The 19898-nt window shown below is 50.1% G+C and overlaps 1 protein-coding gene across 6 annotated transcripts in view; it reads left to right on the top strand.

Moving 5' to 3' along the window:
* The first annotated feature begins 926 nt into the window (after positions 1–926).
* Positions 927–19898, top strand: part of ABCC10 (ATP binding cassette subfamily C member 10) — a 37131-nt gene continuing 18159 nt past the window's right edge. For 3 of the 6 annotated variants that reach the window (XM_019500572.2, XM_059716568.1, XM_059716572.1), the window contains exons 1-3: positions 10053–10144; positions 12780–12962; positions 14552–15932. In XM_019500572.2, coding sequence (XP_019356117.1) covers positions 12802–12962; positions 14552–15932 — 1542 coding nt within the window. In that variant the 5' untranslated portion in view covers positions 10053–10144; positions 12780–12801. Of the gene's footprint in view, positions 989–1800; positions 1979–10044; positions 10145–12779; positions 12963–14551; positions 15933–19898 lie in introns of those variants that run through there. The other 3 variants (XM_019500573.2, XM_059716577.1, XM_059716578.1) reach the window with 3 other exon arrangements.

The following is a 19898-nucleotide window of genomic DNA, read 5'->3' on the forward strand; positions in this document are numbered from 1 at the left end:
CCCAGGTCTGCTGGATGACATGCAGCCATGAGTCCTGGCTGGCCCAGCAGGCCCAGAGGCAATGGAGCTGGAAGCCCAGGAGGGAGAAGGCAGCCCTGGGGGGCGGCATCTAGCAGTATGTCGTCGGCTTCCGTGCTTGGGTGCAGCCAGCAAGATGGGGACCAGGTGACAGGTGCAGAGCAGCGGTGGCCCTGGAACAGCGGGGTGTGGCCAGGCAGGTAGTTGCTGTGCTTGGGGGAGCCAGTAGGACCCAGATGTCCATGGGCCAGCCACTGGTGTGCGTGGCAGGTCAGCAGGGCCAGTGTAGTGGCAGCAGGAGCCCAGGGTGCTGGGCATTGCTGCCAGGGGTAGGGGCTGGAGCAGCCATAGTATGCGGAAGCAGTCAGCAATGAGACAGCTGCCACATACTACCTCTGTGCTGCATAGTCTACTCCTGGCCAGGGAAGTGGCTGGTCAGGGAGCAGAGAGCAGGGCTGGCTTTTCAAGATAGTTGCTGGCTGCTGGCAGCGGTGGCCAGAGCCTCAAGCTCCTCCTGGTGACAGCAGGTGTCCATTGCAGGGCTGCAGGAAGTGGGAACAGTTTGATGCTAGTAGCAAATCTGCTCTTACATTCCTGTGTGTGTAGACGCCTGCCCAGGAGTGTTTAGTTGCGAGTAACTTACAGTACTGCCAATTCCACTGTGCTAAAAATCGTAAGATGAACTCTTAAAAAATCAAGAAGTTGGCATGTAAATCATGAGATGCTATTTTTGAAGTGTATTTGTGGGGGAGAGTTATTTGTGAAGGTCTTGGGGGCTGTGGGTGTGTGTAAGGGGTTTGGACCCCAGAGAAAGGGGTCCTCACACACCCTGGCAGGATGCAAAGTACTGTGGGTCAGGAGTGAGAAGCAGCAGCAGGGCTGGGTGGGCTGTGGCTTGGGAGTGAGGAGCAGACAGACAGAGACACAGACGCACAGAGACACTAACAGACACACAGACAGCACCCAGCTGGTAAGTGGAGGGAAAGGGACAGGGTGGAGAGGGAAGAGGCGTGGGGGTGCAGATTGAGGCCCCTGCGGTGAGGGAGGGAGTGAGGCAGGAACAGGGGAAGGAGTGAATGGAGCCCTGGGGCTGGGGCGGTTATCCAGAGGCACAGGGGAAGGGTGCAGCCCCCCTCAGCAATGCATACCCCCGGGGTAGGCATGGGAGCACACGCCCCCCACGGGGCAGAAGCAAGCTGCCCGCTGTGGGCTGGGTCTCTGCACCCTGCTGCCTTACCCCAGCAGCTCAGCCATGCAAGGACATTGCCACCCACTGGGCGAGCAGGGGACATGGGGCGCATTGGTTGTGTGGCGCATCCTCTGCTCACCCAGTGGCAGGAGGCACACTGGGGTCATGTGGCTGAGCTCCTGGGGCAAGGCAGCAAGATACAGAGCCCTAAGCACACAGGAGACAGCATGCCTCTGCCCCCCACTCCCCGGCACCTCTGGATGAGCTGCCCCGGCCCCAGGGCCCCATTCAACCCAGTCCCTGCTCCTACCCCACTCCCTCCCTCACAGCAGGAGCCTAGATCTCCCTCCCCTTCCCAGCCTCTTTCCCTCCACTTAACAGCTAGGAAAATCCAGAGATCTGAGGGCTGAATCAGGAGATCACGAGTCGGAGTTATTTTGACTTTGAAATCTGGAGTCTCGCAATGGTTTTGCGACAGTTGGCATTACTGAGTTTACTCACAAATAAACTGATCATGGATCAAAAGCATACATAGACACACCCTGGGTAAAGAAAGTTTGATCGTAAAGCAGATTTCCTCTCATGTTGGACAGCTTGGCAAAAACAAGATAAAAGAGAAGTGAAGTGCAAAGTACATCAAGGCTCTATCAGGTGCCAAACAGGCTTACCTGGGAGACCAAGAAGAGAAGGCAGACTTTCTGAGGCAGTTGATACCAACCTTGTGGCTATCCTCAGATCTCCACCCTCTGAAACCCCTGGAGAGACTTTTTGGTAAGTGCCAGCTCTTAGCAACAATCCCTTTCTCTCCCACTCTTTCTTTCAAGGAACCTAAAATAAGATATGCTGGCCTGCCAGTCTTTGTTCCTATCTCTTCTGTTTTTCAGTCCCTCAGCCAGATTGTTTTGTTTTCATAGACAGGAATACTACTGGCATGTTGCTTCTTCAGCACCACTGATAATATTGAAATTTATTCTTGCAAGCTCCGAGGATGCTTTACTCTGTGCAGTGAATGTGGGTTGGAAAGGTTGCTGTCTGCAAAGAGCAGCTTACATTCAAGGACAGAATTACTACTTTGTGCAGAAATGGAGGGGATGGACGTAGCCTGGCCTTGGAAGAATGGAAAGAGAACTTGGGGAAGGGGGATATCCAGAGCCTCAGTACTATAAACTACAGTTCTCCTCCACCAGCTAGTGTTTTATACTGGGTGGGAAAGGGGATCTCTTTATATTCACCTATCGTTCTGTTCCCTGACTGGTGCATCAGCTGTCTCATGCTGGATGGGGTAAACTGGAGATCCTCGTGTGTCTCCCAGTTCTCTCTGTCTCAGCTGGAAAGCAGAGCCTGTGCTTTTATAGGTAAAGCTGTGCTCTGCATTCCGCTCTAGGCCAGGGATTCTCAACCCTTTTTTGGACTTGGGGCACCCCTCATTGGATCTGAGGCACCCCTGCATAACTTTGGTGAATTGCGTGGCACCCAGTTTCAAAAGCTGATTTATATGTTACGGTGCTTCCTTCCTTCCAGAGGGGGCAGGCAGTGAGGGTGGGGGATTGACCGGGCAGGGACAAGCCTGAGCTTGCATTTATCTGCTTATCTCTTTACATCTGGTGGCACCCTTCAAAGAAGCTGGCAGTATGCTGGGAAACATCCTGATTGGGAAACACTGCTCTAGGTAAAGACATGTGCACAGCAGTTGTGTTGGTGTAGACTAATTTACAGTGCTGTCAGATAGTCATAGATTCATAGATTGTAAGGGGCTGGAAGGGACCTCAAAAGATCATTGGGTCCAGCCCCCTGCACTAAACAGGAAAGACAACTGGGGTCAGGTGGACACCCTGACTGCGAAGCAGTTTTTCCTAGAGTTGAGCCTGAAGCAGTCTTCCAGGAGTTTGTGGCCATTACTCCTGGTTTTCCCCAAGGGTGCTCTGGTGAACAGTTGTTCACCAAGCCCTTGACATATTTCCAAGTTCCTCAGCCTTTCCTCATATGGCTTGCCCTGCAAGTCTCTGATCATATGGGTGGCTCTTCTCTGGCCTCTCTCAAGCTTGTCCACATCTTTGTTGAAGTGAGGCACCCAGAACTGGACGCAGTACTCCAGCTGTGGCCTCACCAATGCCCAGCAAAGTGGAAGAATCACTTCCTTGGTTTTGCTTGAGATGCATTGGTTGACGCATGCCGGAGTATTGTTTGTCCTACTGGCTACAGCACTGCACTGACAGGTCGTTCATACTATAGTCTATTATTACCCCCAGGTCCCTTTCAGTCGTGGTGCTAGTCAAATTGGCGCCACCATACCTGTAAGTGTTTTGGGGATTGTTTATCCCCAGATGGAGCACTTTACACTTCTCAGTGTTGAACTTCATCTAGTTCCAACCTTCCCAACTCTCCAGCCTGTCCAGGTCTGCCTGTATCTGCAGCCTATCTTCAAGCACGATCACACTCCCCCATAGGTTGGTGTCATCCACAAACTTGGCCAGTGAGCTCTTCACCCCCACATCCAAATAACTGATAAAGATGCTGAAAAGCACTGGACCTAGCACAGACCCCGAGGGACACCACTGGCCACTTCTCACCAGGATGACACGGATCTGTTCATTAGAACTCTTTGGGTTCTACCTCGCAACCAGTTTCCTACCCACCTAACCATTGAGCTGTTAAACCCACAATCCTCTAATTTTCCCATGAGAACATCATGGGATACCAAGTTAAAGGCCTTTTGGAAGACTAGGTATATAATGTTGACCTTCTCTCTATTATCCAGGTGGCAAGATACCTAATCATAGAAGGAAATGAGGTTGGTAAGACAAGACCTGCCTGTGATGAAGCCATGCTAGCTGTCATTCAGAATCCTACCTTCTGTGAGCATATCACACATTGACTCCTTGATGAATTTTTCCAGGATTTTCTCTGGGATTGAGGTTAGGCTAATTGGCCTAAATTTACCCAGGTCCTCTTTCCTCCCCTTCTTGAAGATGGGCCCAACATTGGCCCTCTTCCAGTCTTCACGGACCTCCCCCGAGCACCACACATTTTGGAAGAGTTTTGCCAGAGGTCCCGTGATGACCTTGGCCAGCTCCTTCAGCACTTTTGGGTGAAGTTCATCTGGTCCTGCTGACTTACAAACATCTCACTTTTCTAACTGATCATGCACTAGCTCAGCATCAACAGTAGGAAGGTGGTCAATCCCACCATGCCTACCTTATCTATCATGATATTCCCCTTGGTCCGGTGAAATACCAAAGTAAAGTAGTCATTCAGGAGTTCAGTTTTCTCCTGAGTGTTGGTAACCAGCTGTCCTGAGGTGTTAAGCAGTGACCCCACACTTTCATTTATGTGCTCCAAAAGGGGAGCACATAAAAAGTGGAAACAGGGTGAGATCACTAAAGATGAATATACCTCCTCTGCTCGTGCTTGTAGGGAGGCAGTTAGGCGGGCCAAAGCTACCATGGAGCTGAGGATGGCAACCCAAGTAAAAGACAACAAGAAACTGTTTTTTAGATATATTGGGAGTAAAAGGAAGGCCCAGGGAGGAATAGGACCACTGCTAAATGGGCAGAAACAATTGGTGACAGACAGGGGGGACAAGGCTGAACTCCTCAACGAGTTCTTTGCCTCAGTGTTCCTAAGTGAGGGGCACGACAAGTCTCTCACTGGGGTTGTAGAGAGGCAGCAGCAAGGCGCCAGACTTCCATACGTAGATCCTGAGGTGGTGCAGAGTCACTTGGAGGAACTGGATGCCTTTAAGTCGGCAGGCCCGGATGAGCTCCATCCGAGGGTGCTGAAGGCACTGGCTGACATCATTGCAGAGCCACTGGCGGGAATATTCAAACGCTCGTGGCACACGGGCCAAGTCCCGGAGGACTGGAAAAGGGCTAACGTGGTCCCCATTTTCAAAAAGGGGAGGAAGGAGGACCCGGGCAACTATAGGCCAGTCAGTCTCACCTCCATCCTTGGTAAAGTCTTTGAAAAAATTATCAAGGCTCACATTTGTGAGAGCCCGGCAGGGCAAATTATGCTGAGGGGAAACCAGCACGGGTTTGTGGCAGGCAGATCGTGCCTGACCAATCTAGTCTTTTTCTATGACCAGGTTACGAAACGCCTGGACACAGGAGGAGGGGTGGATGTCGTATACTTAGACTTCAGGAAGTCCTTCGATACGGTATCCCACCCCATACTGGTGAACAAGTTAAGAGGCTGTGATGTGGATGACTGCACAGTCCGGTGGGTGGCGAATTGGCTAGAGGGTCGCACCCAAAGAGTCATGGTGGATGGGTCGGTCTCGACCTGGAAGGGTGTGGGCAGTGGGGTCCCGCAGGGCTCGGTCCTTGGACCGATACTCTTTAATGTCTTCATCAGCGACTTGGACGAGGGAGTGAAATGTACTCTGTCCAAGTTTGCAGATGACACAAAGCTATGGGGAGAAGTGGACACGCCGGAGGGCAGGGAACAGCTGCAGGCAGACCTGGATAGGTTGGACAAGTGGGCAGAAAACAACAGAATGCAGTTCAACAAGGAGAAATGCAAAGTGCTGCACCTAGGGAGGAAAAATGTCCAGCACACCTACAGCCTAGGGAATGACCTGCTAGGTGGCACAAAGGTGGAAAGGGATCTTGGAGTCCTAGTGGACTCCAAGATGAACATGAGCCGGCAGTGTGACGAAGCCATCAAAAAAGCCAATGGCACTTTACCGTGCATCAGCAGATGCATGACGAATAGGTCCAGGGAGGTGATACTTCCCCTCTATAGGGCGCTGGTCAGACCGCAGTTGGAGTACTGCGTGCAATTCTGGGCGCCGCACTTCAAGAGGGATGCGGATAACCTGGAGAGGGTCCAGAGAAGGGCCATTCGTATGGTTAAGGGCCTGCAGACCAAGCCCTACGAGGAGAGACTAGAGAAACCGGACCTTTTCAGCCTCCGCAAGAGAAGGTTGAGAGGCGACCTTGTGGCTGCCTTTAAGTTCATCACGGGGGCACAGAAGGGAATTGGTGAGTATTTATTCACCAAGGTGCCCCCGGGGGTTACAAGAAACAATGGGCACAAGCTAGCAGAGAGCAGATTTAGATTGGACATTAGGAAGAACTTCTTCACAGTTCGAGTGGCCAAGGTCTGGAACGGGCTCCCAAGCGAGGTGGTGCTCTCCCCTACCCTGGGGGTCTTCAAGAGGAGGTTAGATGAGTATCTAGCTGGGGTCATCTAGACCCAGCACTCTTTCCTGCTTATGCAGGGGGTTGGACTCGATGATCTATTGAGGTCCCTTCCGACCCTAACGTCTATGAATCTATGAATCTATGAATTTGTTTTCCTTTTGTTCCCTACATATCTAAAGAAGGACTTTTTATTGTCCTTGAATCCTGCTGTTAACTGAAATTCAATCTCTGCCTTAGCTTTTCTAATCTTCTCCCTGCAAGTGTGGCCCATTGTTATATAGTCCTACTTGAGGACTGTCCCAAGCTTCCATTGTCTGTATGCCTCTTTCTTCTTTTTCAAGAGGACCATGATATCCCTATTGAGAAAAGAGGGCTTGCCAGCCCTTCTGCTACCTTTCCTCTGCACAGGAATGGTCTTCTTTTGTGCTTCAAGGATTGTGTCCTTGAGGAACGATGACTCTTCATGTACTCCATTCACCTTTGGTCCCTGGTCCCACATTACTTCCCCTACTATTGCCCTGAGCCTGTTGAAATTTACATTTTTGACGTCCAAAACTTCAACCCTGCTAGTCGATTTGCCTGTCTTGCGTTGGACAGTGAACGTGATGATCTTGTGGTCGCTGTCGGCCAGGCAACCCTCTATATACAAGTTGCTCACCAGATTGTCTCCTTTGGCCAAGACCAAGTCTTGGAGAGCATTACCTCTTGTTGGCCCTTGCACTTCCTGAGTCAGATAGAGCTCTTCGATACAGGTCAGGAAGCTACGCGACCGATCCGATGTAGCCGTGTTCCTTCTAATCGATGTCTGGGTAATTGAAGTTGCCCATGACGACCATGTCCTGTGTGCACATGGCCTCTGCCAGTTCTCAAGAGAACTCCAGATTGAGCTCCTCCCTCTGGTTGGTGGTCTGTAGTATTAGGTGTCCTTCCCCCCCGCCCCATAGTTTAACCCAGAGGGTTTTGAGCCACTCCTCTTTGGAGCCAATGTCGGCCTCCAAGGAGGTGTACTGCTCCCTTACATAGAGAGCTACGCCCACACCTTTCTTCCCTACTTGGTCCCTTCTGTGCAAGGTGTAGCCTTCTATGGCTATGTTCCAATCGTGTGAGGAATCCCACCAGGTCTCTGTGATTCCTGCTAGATCGTAATGCCCACTGAAGAGGGTTAGTTCCTCCTGCTTGTTCCCCATGCTCCTGGCATTAGTGTATAGGCACCTGACTCTTCCAATTGACAACCTTGATTTCCTGACACGCTGTGGGAGAGCCGTTCCCTCAGCTCTTTCAAAAGTTATTATCCTAGTGTCCCCAACATTGGAGTTTTCTTGTGCGCCAGTCCCCAGGTGTGCTCTAGTCAGAGTTTCTCCGTCCCCCGGTGATCTTAGTTTAAAGCCCTATCTAGAAGATTGGCCATCCTGGCTGAGAACAGCGACTTACCTCTCCGCACGAGGTGGATGCCGTCCCTTCCCAGGAGTCCTCTCTTCCTGATAGTCCTCTCTTTTTCTCTTCTCTTCAGATAGTAGGCAGGTACTATCTGATGGCAGAGTAAATTACTGCACTTAAACACACATGTAGATGATAATGTCGGGATTAGTTTACTCCAGCTCAAATTGCACCAGAGTTTATTTGCACTAATTGTGTGTGTAGACACACCCACAGAGAACAGTTTGTTGGGCTATATTATGCAGAAAATCACGATGGTCTGTTTTGGACTTATATGGCTATATCTACACAAGAAGCACTGTATAGGAATATCCATATAGCCATTGGCGATGCATAGGGGGTGCAACCCCTGAGCGTGGCAGTGCACTCCCTGCGAAAAGGTGCCACCGACGCTGCCAGCAGCGTCTGTGGGAGGTCGCCAACCTCTGGTCAACACTCACCACCCCCGCCCCCCAAAAGCATTGCGGCAGCCTGCGGGAACTCCCTGCTTGATGCCACTATGCTCCTGCCGTCGACAGTGCTGCCACCACCTGTGGGAGCTTGCTGTGTTCCCCCAACCTCTGGGGGCACGTGGCATTCATGCATATACCAAAATTAATTAATTAAATGAACTTCACAGACTTAATGTTTTAACCTTTTCTTCACAGTCAGCTCTGTAATGTTTGTGTTGCACTTCTCTAAACTCCATCCAATTTGTCATCTTTCTGTAATGAGATGCACACAGTACTCCAGATGTAGTTGTAAAGGAGCCATTTAGAGAAAGACTGACATATATATCTGCTCCAGACAATGATGCTTCTGCATGCAGCTCAAACTTACATTAACTTTCTTTGCTACTATATCACACTGGCAACCCGTATTTCATTTGTTCAGTCATCCATACACCTCTTTCAGATGTCCCTACTTCCCAGGTTTCTCCTTCTCATTAAGCATCTGTGTTTCTCTTCCCGAGATGTACAAGCTCTATTCTATTATTTGTGTATTTATTTATTTATTTAAAGGGAGATATGTACATCTTTCCCAGATGTATGACCCAAGGATGTGTACATATTTGGGCCTGCTAGGGAGGCCTGATTCTGGTTACACATGGTTAAAGCTTGGTGGTCACTGTGGCCACACACAGCTTATTGCAAACTATACCTGTACTGTATTGATATCAATTGTACATCTGGGAATGTATGTATATATAAAACCAAATTTCTTAGGTCCTTTCTCCCTATCTTTCTTTGTTGGCCAGTTTATTAGGATTTAATTCTAACATTTGCAGCTCCTTCATATGTCTCACTGAACATTTTAGTAGGCTCAGGGAGCTGTTGTAGCTGTGATGGGCCAAAAAATGTACCTGCAGAGGCAAAGGTGGGGTTTTTCTGTGATATCTTTTATTGCACCAAATGAAGAGTTACAAGAGATGTTAAACAAGCTTTCAGGCACAAAGGTTTGCTTCTTGCCCAGACCCATACTGGATATTTTAGGCCAGGCTACTATGGGGCGGGAGGGGGGGGAGTTATGGGCATGGAGCCTGGCCACTCTGCTGCTTCCCTCCTGCTATTTATGCTGCGGTACAGGGGCGCTCAATCCTCAACCCATGTAGCCTTGTCATCCAAGCCACAGGGTTCCTGGCGAGTCTGAAACTATGGTGGTGAGGGAGCAGTGGCAGTGTTAATCACTATTCCCCTGCTGCCAAATTTCCAGACCTGTGGGAAGCCACGTGAGCCAGATAGCACCGCCCTCTGTGCTATGTTGGGCATGCAGAGCCAATTGGGGTGGCGCAGTGCTGATCCTGGTGCAGGGCCCAACAGAGACAGTGCAGGGCCAGAAGATCCTACTGGTTGACCACCCCTTGCCATTTGTTTGGCCTGCAGGGCTAAATGCTTGGTTCCCAGTGCTGTAGCCCAAGCCTTGGAATGGCGGGCGCCCATCACGGAAGAACCCTGGGCATCCCTGGCATTCTGGGCCGATCTAGCTCTGCCCCGGCTCCAGTCAAAGATGGCACCCTACCAAATCCCTGCCTCTGGTTTAGCCCTGGATTATGGGGCGTGGGAGGGTTTTGTGGGGGCATTCTGTTTTCACACGTGGTTGAAATGGAGGAGTTGGTGGACGCGTTGCTGAGGCCGCGCACAGCTCGCTGCAAGGCAGGGGGAGGTGACGGGGCGGTCCCAACCCCAGTGGGGCCAGTGCGGTGCCCTCCGCGCCTCCCCGTACAGCCACCGCCCAGGCGCAGCGAGCCCCTCCCACGCCGCCCCAACCTCCAGCCCGCAGGGACCCTCCCGGCCGCAGGGGGCGCAGGCGGGCAGGAAGCGGGGGCCCTGCGGCTGCTGTAGATCGCGTCCCGGAGCCTGAGGGCCGCCGATCCGAGGTACGGCGGGCGGCGAGGGTCAGAAGCCGCCGGGTGGGGGGCGGAAGGCGATCGAGATTACGTCACTGAAGGTCTCCCGCCTGCGGGGCGGTGCCCCTTGTCCTGCCCCACGCGCTGAGCTCCGGGCGGGCCAGCAGCACCCCAGCCCAGTTGGGCACAGGGCAGCGCTGCTCCCCGAGCCCACTGCAGAGCAGGAGGCTGTCCAGGGGTAGCAGGGGTGGGCTCTGCCCCTATCACCTCCCCAGGGTGTGCTTGTGACTGGGCTGGGTGCCCCTGGGCTTGCATTTAGAAACAAGTAGGGTTGCCAACCCTCCAGGATTGCCCTGGAGCCCCCAGGAATGAGAGAGAAATCTCCAGGAGGCTGCTGAGAGTCATGCAGAAGATAAATGATAGAATATTCATTGAAATAAGTATTAAATGTCAAATCTGATTTATGCAGTAGTCCAGTGGGTTTTTTTAAATGTCATAGTAACTGCCTTTGCCTTCCTGACATAAAGTTTACTCACCGTAATCCATAACTGATATACATAAGCATGCAGACGCATTCGTGTTGTGTGTCGTGGGCACATTGGTGTCCTGGAAATCTCACAGAATAGATTCAAACAGAGTTGGCAACCCTAGAAACAAGGGGGAGAAGGGTGGGAGCCACTTCTCATCCTAGGGGTCAGGGCAGATGTGCACCGTGCAGACTAAGACACATAGCCCGAGTCCTCTTGTGTCCTGGCTGGGGTCATAGGATCAGAGGAAAGGAGGGCTGGAAGGCTGGCCTTACAAGGCCATCTAGTCCAGCCCCCTGCTCAAGGCAGTGTGACCAAGCAAACGAGCTCCTGCAGTCCATCTCCAATGAGGTTAGTCTGCCAGGTGCACATCTAACCCCCTAGGCCAGTAGTTCCCAAACTCTGACAGACTGCACACCACCAATGTAAAATGATACAACATTAAGTACCATCAGCAAATTTTTGTCATATAAAGTAATTATAATGTCATATAAAGTAATTATAATAAACATATAATAAATATAATAAAAATAAAATAAATGTCATATAAAGTAATTATAATAAATCTGTTAAGGCATACCATTGACAGGTTGTCTGAGTACCACTGGTGGTACGCATGCCACAGATTGGGAACCGCTGCCCTAGGCGGACCCAGGATTAAGAACGGGGCGGGGGCAGGTGGTGCGAGGCATCGTCACCTCTAGCACAACACGTGTTTTTCTTCAGCTGAAAAAGAAACTAGAAGTTTTACTACTACACAAGGGGCCTCAGGCTGCCTTGTTCAGTTTAAGGTGGGGTTTTGCTTCGATCTGACTTCCTCAGACTGAGTTAAAAACAGTCTGCAGGGCTGTGAAATAGGAGCTATGGGACCAGGAGCAGCAAACAGACAGTATGGCAGAAGAAAGTGAGCTTGATGGGTGGAATATCCAGACCATTAAAAAAGAGAGAGGGGGCTATTAACACCAGAGGAATTAAGGGTTTAGAAGGGATCAGTTAGACTTTAATGAGCCATGAAGTCAAGTGATTCCCTCAGCACTGCCTGACTAGAAATGCTGCTGCCGCTGCCAGGCAGTTGGTTTTAAACTTTGGGTAGAGCGGGAATCAAAGGGGGTGCGAGTGCACCAGTGCACGCCCCCTGATCAACCCCTGTCTAACCCTGCTTTCTGCCTGGCTTTAGGCTACGGCAGGTAACCACCTCTGTCTCAGGCATGTCGAGTCCAGACGGTCATCATTTTGCTGGCCCAGGCTTAAACTCTGCTTGTTGGGAGCCACCATATTAGAAGGGGATGGGGGGAACATCTATTCTTTAACAAAAGTGTCCTTTCCCCATTCTGTTCATGAGCCTGGGGATTTTCATAAGTGCTTGGGGGGCACATTTTAAACACTACTTACCAAATATTCCCTTCTCCACTCAAGGACTGCAGCTTCTCAGTTAGTTCAGTAATGTTATCACTTACTAGTTCTCCAGCTGATGGGGAGGATGCATAGCTGGAGAAGACCTAGATTGCTAATATAAAATGTATAAAAAAAATCTTTAAAGCCAAACATAAGTTGCGCTTCTGGCTGGGCACAGGTTTTTCTTCCACTTCCCATTCTAAAGTGTTGCATGCGATTGTAATGCATTGTTAAAGAACAGTTTGTCTGTCACAGGTGGCCACATAGTGGTTATAGGTACAGCAAATTCCATGTGTGACTTGCCTACCTTATGAGAATGAGGAAAAGTCTGAAAGATTTAATTAATACATGTTTATAAAATGCTTTGAAATCTATATTAAGTGACCTGCAGAAAAGTAAGGAGTGTATTGTTAATATGCGAGTAATATTATTAAATGACTTAAATATAAATAAGCCATGAGCAATTTAAGTCTCGAAATCAAAAGGTTTCTAAAGCCCTGTGATTCTGGAACAGCCTTCCCAGAAGAGCAGTGGGGGAAAAACTTAACTAGTTTAACAAAAGACCTTGATTAGTTAATGAAAGGGATTGTGGAGTATAGTTGCCTACAACAGCAGGGATTGGGCTCAGTGACCCAGAGGTCCCTTCCAGTCTGATGTTCCTTTCTGTTCCCACCTGTCCTTCATTTGGCCTGTGACTGACCTCTTTGCAGATCTGACTCCTTTTCTTTCTTCTCTTCTCCTAGGTGTTTCTGGCTGTTGCAGAGGATGGAGAACATAGTGTCTGATCTGTGTGGTACTAGCCCAGAAGATCCCCTTCCTGTCTGGATACATGGGAATGTTGGCCATTGCTTTAACCAGCTGACTTTGAATGCTGTTCCTCACGTGATGCTTGCATTAGTCAGTGCATGCTATGTTGGCACACCAAGGTACAGAGCCCTCTGCCTTTCTGTCATTTACAGTAAAGGAGCACAGAGAAAAGTTCATAAAGGATGGTAGGGTTTTTTCTCCTCCCTCCCAGTTATAACTTCACATATCAGCTGAATCAGGAGTGTCAAACCCATTTGGCCCTGTGGAGTGTAGAACTGGTTCCCAAGTCAGATGAATGGTGCAGGGCTGGCCTCACATGCCAGATTAGGCCCAAGGACCCGCTTCCCACCACATGCTGGATTCAGTGTCCATGGTGCTCATTCCAGCCAGTCCAGGATTGCACTGCACTTGGCACCCACTCTGGCCAAGGTGGATATTGCTTGCAGTACAGAGCCTAAACTGGTTGAACCAGGCGCCATGGGCACTGGAGCCAGCATGTGGGTGGATCCTGGACTGGCCCTGCATGGAATCAGCATCAGGGGTCAGATGATGTGGTTCCATGGGCTAGATGCAGCTTGCAGGCCAGATCTTTGACACAGCTGTCCTAAACAGTTCTTCATCCTCCTTTCAATAATTGTGGAGGACTATTGTGTCTCTCCTTCATTGGTTCATAGCCAAACTGCAGCCTCTCTGCAGCGTCTTAATTTGTATTGTTTTCAAAAAGGAAAAGTCTGACACACAGCTGGAGTCTACATTAACTATAATTACTGAGGAGCAAGCCTGGGCCACTGCTGTTGACTACTAAATGAAAGTACCCACCCAATGTATGGGAAAGAAAAAAACCAATTTTATTAATTTATTAGTCTCCTCTGGAGCATTGTAACTCTGGTCACTCGCTCTCAAGAAGGCTCTTGCAGAAGTGGCTGGGGTAATAAGAATGAGCAGAGACCTGAACAAAACTTTTATATGGATGAGGTTGAAAAGACTGGAATTGGTTAGGCTAGAGAGGACATGAGCCTGAAGTAAGAGATGTGTGACAGAGATATACAAAGTAATAATTGGTGGAGAGAAACTAAGAAGAGTTTCTCTCTCCTGTTGTATTTTCCTGTTCCTTCAGTCCACAAAGAACACACTTCAATGAAACTGAAAGGCAGCAGACATATAAATGATAAGGAAATGTTTTGTTGCCTGATGCACACTTAGCTGGTGGAACTTGCTACTACAAGATACCACAGAGGCCAAGAGTTTAGCAGAAGCCAAGAAAGGATTGGTACCCCATAGTGTGGAGATTGTAGCCATTCAGAGTTACATTAGAGAGGATAAAAATATATTCTAGAACAGATTTTACTTCTCATGCACCAGGGCCTGATCCTACCACAAACTGCCTCAGGTTAGGAGGGAACTCCCTTATTGGAAGGTGATTCCAGTTGGCTTCTACTGTGGGCTTTCTTGTACCTTTCTGAGTTGTCTGGTACTGACAAAAATGTCAGATTATATGGACACATCATCCATCACGGCAGGCCCTACCTTTCTAAATGCTCTGAAGCTGGGGAATGGAATAGAGAGCCTGGCATCACCCCAAGGGGTATGGACTGAGAGTGGATAGATATGGTGGGAAGAAAACAGAAGGAAGCAGAGGATCGAGTCCCAGGTAATGGGATGGTTGCTAGTTCCACTGTAAAGCTTTCTCCAATGTTTTCTTCACTAGATCTCCTGGTCCTGGGGCTCCTCACAGACCTGGCTGGAAATGCAGAATTGCTGCCTCCTTCATACTTGCTGGCCTGCCCATCCTTGACATAATCCCAGCAGTCATGTCTCAGCAGCAGCTGGGCCCTTTGTACCTGGAAGTGCTGGCAAGTGGCATTGCCTTGCTGGCATGGCTCACTCACACCTTGGCACTTCTCATGCTTTACAGGTCCGTTTATGGCTTCTCCCGTGGCCCTGCAGCCATGGCACTCCTCACCCTCTTACCCATCCCTGGCTTTGTCATCACACTGGTTTGGCACTGCCAGCATGAGATAGTCTGGTTCCATGACCATCCTGCTCTCATTTTTAGACTTTCCATCCTCTGCCTACAGCTGGCTTCCCTGCTTATTTATATGATTGGGTACATCACTCCTGTTGCCAGCAGGCAAGAATTTTGTTCCATCAATGACCCCTGGCAGCATGACCCTCCCTTCTCAGAGTCAGGGATCCTGGCACCTGACTGGCAGGGAGTGGCAGAGGATGGTGAGAGCTGGCTCTCACGCTTCTTCTATACTTGGACAAATCCTCTTATGCAGCGCGGCTATCAGTGGAAGCTGAATCGGCCACAAGATGTCTACCTTCTACCTCGACGACTCCAGGCTGCCAGGGTCCATGACCATTTCTACTCCTGCTGGCAGGAAAAAGCAGCTCTCAGGCAAGAGGAGGAAGAGATAGTATCTCCCACTAGCCCAATGGTTTCTAAAGGTGACGGGAGGGGAGATTCCCTCCATGCTCCTGGAAGCTCACACAGCACTCAGAAGGCTGTGAGACTCCTCTCAGTGCTGCATGCAGCCTTTGGGCTCCGATATTACTCCCTCGGGCTCCTGAAGCTGGCTGGCAGCCTGTTGGGTTTCTCAGGTCCTTTGCTCTTGAACCTGCTGGTTAACTTCATGGAGTCGCGCCAGGAGCCCCTGAGCCATGGGGTACTGTATGCCGTGGGTCTCTTTGCTGGCTCCTTTCTGGGTGCTCTTTTACGGAACCAGTTCAGCTATGAGGTGAACAAGGTGATGTTGATGGTGCGCACAGCAGTCATCTCTGCCATATACCGCAAGGCCCTCTGGGTCAGCAGCACCAGCCTGGCTAGATTCACTATGGGGGAAATCGTCAACTTCATGAGCACAGACACCGATCGGCTCATCAACTTCTGCATCAGTTTCCATGAGGTGTGGAGCCTCCCCTTCCAGTTTGCCATCACTCTCTACCTGCTCTACCAGCAGGTGGGTGTGGCTTTCCTGGGAGGCCTGGCCCTGGCCCTGCTGCTCGTGCCCATCAACAAGGTCATAGCAAACCGCATCATGGAGAACAACAAAGAGATGCTGACGCACAAAGACACACGAGTCAAGGTGAGGGTGCAGCATGTGGCTCTGGGTTCATTGCCACAGTATCTTTCAGTCACTCTTGTAGCTCCAGCTGTTTGGTTCCACCTTGGAACCCAGTGACCTTGATGGGAAGGGTGGGGTGGTGAGATGCCATGTCCTTTCGATTCTTCCAAGAGTGCAGTTGTTGTCCAACATTATTCTGGCCTCTGTAGTGTATCCAGTCACCCCTGGGGTTTCCTTTATTGAGAATAGAAGGACCTCTGAACCCCCTAGTCTGTTTCCTCAGAGCTGCTGCCATCACATATTCTAAATCAGGCTTGTCCAACATACGGTCTGCGGGCCGCCAAGCCATTTTATCTGGCTCGCGGCAGCAGTGCCACGGAGCGTGGTGCTGCAGCAGCGTGGACCCAGCGGCAGCGGTGAGGCGGGCAGGGAGCACTGTGAAGCACGGAGCCGCTGCAGTGGGGCAGTGGCAAGGCGGGCAGGGCCAGCCTGCAGGCCCCAGCTGGCAGCAAGGGGAGGGTACCTGCTTACCCCTGCAGGGCCCGGGGAGTGGCCCTGTGCGGGAGGCCAGTGCCTGCCTCCCCCCCCAACCCCGCTTCAAGCCAGCCCCACTGCCCTGCCCTGCCCTGCCCCACAGCATGGCTGCGCCTGCTCCCCTGGCCAGTCTCCCTCTGGGCGCTGTGGCTTTCCGGGCCTGGCCACCCGCGTGCAAGGCCCCGAGGGGGCCGCTTCTCATGTGCTGCTGGGGATGGGAGGAGCCCGGCCGAGTCTGCACCGGCCAGCAGAAAAGGCGGCAGAGCCGTGTGCCGCTCAGGACGCGACAAGCCTGCACTGGTCAGTCCCAAGTGGCACACAGCTCTGCCGCCTCTTCTGCTGGCCAGTGCAGACCTGACTGGCCTCCTCCCGTCCCCAGCAGCACGTGGGAAGCCGGCTTCAGCTGCACGCCGCTTTTCCTGGGCGGTGCCGACCCGGTTCTGCCCTGGCAGGTCCTGCAGCACCATGTCAACTTGGGCATGGCACTGGCAGGCCGGGCGGGCCCCAGGTTAACCCCGGCCTGGCCCCACGGCTTCTCCAGCACCAGGTCAACCCGGTTGTAGCCAAGTGGCTCCTGCAGCACCATGTCAACCCCTGCAACTTCATTGATGTCAAAGTTCATGTGACATCACTTCCTGATATGATACCACTTCCTGTGACATCTTTGAATATGGCTTGCCAGCCCACTGAGTGATAAAAAGTTTGTGATACGTCCCCACATTCAAAAAGGTTGGACACCCCTGTTCTAAATGGTGTCTTCTAACTCTAGGTCCGTTTGCAGGCCACTGGTTTCTAGGGGATGTTTTCATGCTTTATTGCTGGTTTTGTACCTCTGATTTGGCCTCTGATTTGGCCCTGTCCTCTGCCATTTCAGCCTGTGCTGCTCAATTGGCAGAAGAGAAGAATTGCTATGTACTGGGTCAGACCGTAGGTTCATCTTGCTTATTATCTTGTGTCACATATTGGCAGAGAGTGGATGCTAAACTGGGGGAGTGAAAAGGGTGTGAACTAAATTTTTTCACTGTTCCTTTCACACGTGCAGCCTCCAGCATTTAAGGTTTAGGAAGCTCTTATTCAGAGGCTATATCCCTAACTTCCATACTCAATAGCTACTGATGCACCTTTCCTCCAAGAATTTGTCCAGTCCTTTTTTGCATCTAGCTAAACTGTCAGCTTCCCTAACACCTGGTGGCAATGAGTTCCAGACATTAATTACATGCTGTGTGAAAAAGAACTGCTTTTTGTTAGCTTTAAACTTACTACCTACTAGTTTCATTTTGTGACCCTTAGTTCTTGTATTGTGAGAGAGTAAATAATGAATCCCTATTTACTTTCTCTTCGCCATGTAGTATTTTGTAAACCCTTATCATGTGTGTGTCCCATCCCTGTCCCCACCCCCCACCCACCCCCTGCATGTCTTTTCTAAACTGAATAGGCCTGGCCTCTTGAGTCTCTCCTCATATGGAAGCCCCTTCATCAGTGGCAACGCATGGGGGTGCGCGTGCACCCCCTGAGAGCTCTGGTGCACCCCTGTCAGGCCATGCTCCCTGTTTAGACAATGGGCAGGGGACAAGCAGAAACACTTGTGCCCCCCTGTGGGTGCCAGGTGTGCAGTGGGGTCTCCAGCAAAAGCAGCCACACCGCTTTTTGGCAAGTGAGATTGGTCATGGCCTCCCCCCACTCCAGTTAGTGTGATCAGCCACCAGGGGACACCCCCCCACCCCTGGTCAGTGAGATTGGCCACCGGGGTCACTCCCCCCCCCCCCCCCCCGGTCGTTGACTGGTGTCGGGGGGGGGGGGCAGAGACATGTGCCCCCCCTGACTCAAATGGCACCAGTCACCCATGCCCTCCATACTGCTAATCATCTTTGTTGCCTTTCTCCATATCCTCTCTAGTTCTTCTATAACCTTTGTGAGGTGTGGGGTACAGAACTGGGCATAGTATTCAAGGTGTGGATGTACCATGGATTCATAAAGGGGCGTAAATCCTTTTTTGTTTACAGTTCCCTTCTTAATAATTCCTAATAGTTTGTTTGCCTTTTTGATGGCTGCTGAGCACTGAGCTGATGTTTTTAGCAAACTGTCCACAATGACTCCTAGATCTCTTTCCTATATGGTATCAGCTAAGGCAGAGCCCATCATGGTGTAGGTATAGTTCGGGTTATTTTTGCCCAGGTGCATAACTGTACACTTACCTACACTGAATTGCATCTGCCACTTAGTTGCCCATTTGCTCAATCATGACAGAACCTTCTGTAGTTCCTCAGAGTCCACCTTGGTCTTTACTACTTTGAATAACTTTGTGTCATCGGCAAATTTGACCACCTTGCTAGATCATTTTCCAGATCATTTATGAATATGGTAAACAGCACTGGCCCCAACACAAATCCCTGGGGGACCCTTCTGTTTACTTCTTTCCATCCTAAAAACTGACCATTTATACTCAGTCTTTGCTTTCTATCTTGGAGCCGATTTCTAGTCCACAAGAGAATGTTCCCTGCAATCCTATTACTGTCTAACTTAGTTAAGAACTTTTGATGTTGGATTGTATCAAAGGCTTTTCTGGCAGTCCAAATATACAGCATCAACCGGATTGGCACGATCTACCTGCTTATTGGCACTCTCAAAGAATTCAAGTAGGTTGGTGAAGCACAATTTCCCTTTGACAAAGCCACGTTGATTCCTCCCCGGTAACTCATGTTCATCTACCGGCCAAATAATCCTTTTCTTTATTATTGTTTCCACCAATTTTCCAGGAACAGAAATTAGATTCACTGGCCTATAGTTCTCTGAATCCCCTTTAGAGCCTTTTTTAAATATGGGAGTCACACTGGCAGCCCTCCAGTCTTCTGGTACCGAGGCTATTTTTAGTGATAGGTTGCATACTACAGTTAGGAGATCTGCAATTTCTGATCTGAACTCCTTTAGAATCCTAGGGTGAATGCCATCAAGTCCTGGTGATTTGCCACTGTTTAGTTTATCAATTTCCTCTATGACCTCATCTATTGAAACCTCAATTTGGGTCAGCATCACTGACTTGTCCCTAGAGAGGAGTGGATCTGGTGATGGAATTTTCCTAACATCTTCCACAGTGAGGACAGGTGCAAAGAATGCATTTAGTTTCTTGGCTAATGGCCCTCTCATCCTTTAATGCCCCTTTTACCCCCTGGTCATCCAAAGGCTCAGCTGACTCCCTGGCAGGTGTTCAGCTTCTAATTTACTTAAAGACATTTTTATTGTTCCCTTTTGTGTCACTAGCAAGTCTATTAGCTTGTCTTATTACAGTTTTACATTTGCTTTGTCACTGTTTATGTTCTCTTTTTATTTTCTTCATTAGAATTTGACTTCCACATTTTGAAAAAAGCATTTTTTTCCTGCTGCTTGCCTCTGCAACTCTGCCATTAAAGTGTACTGGCTTTCTTTTGGTCCATTTCCCTTTTTTTTTTTTTATTT

This window comes from Alligator mississippiensis, chromosome 1 (genome assembly GCF_030867095.1).
Source record: "Alligator mississippiensis isolate rAllMis1 chromosome 1, rAllMis1, whole genome shotgun sequence".
NCBI lineage: Eukaryota > Metazoa > Chordata > Crocodylia > Alligatoridae > Alligator > Alligator mississippiensis.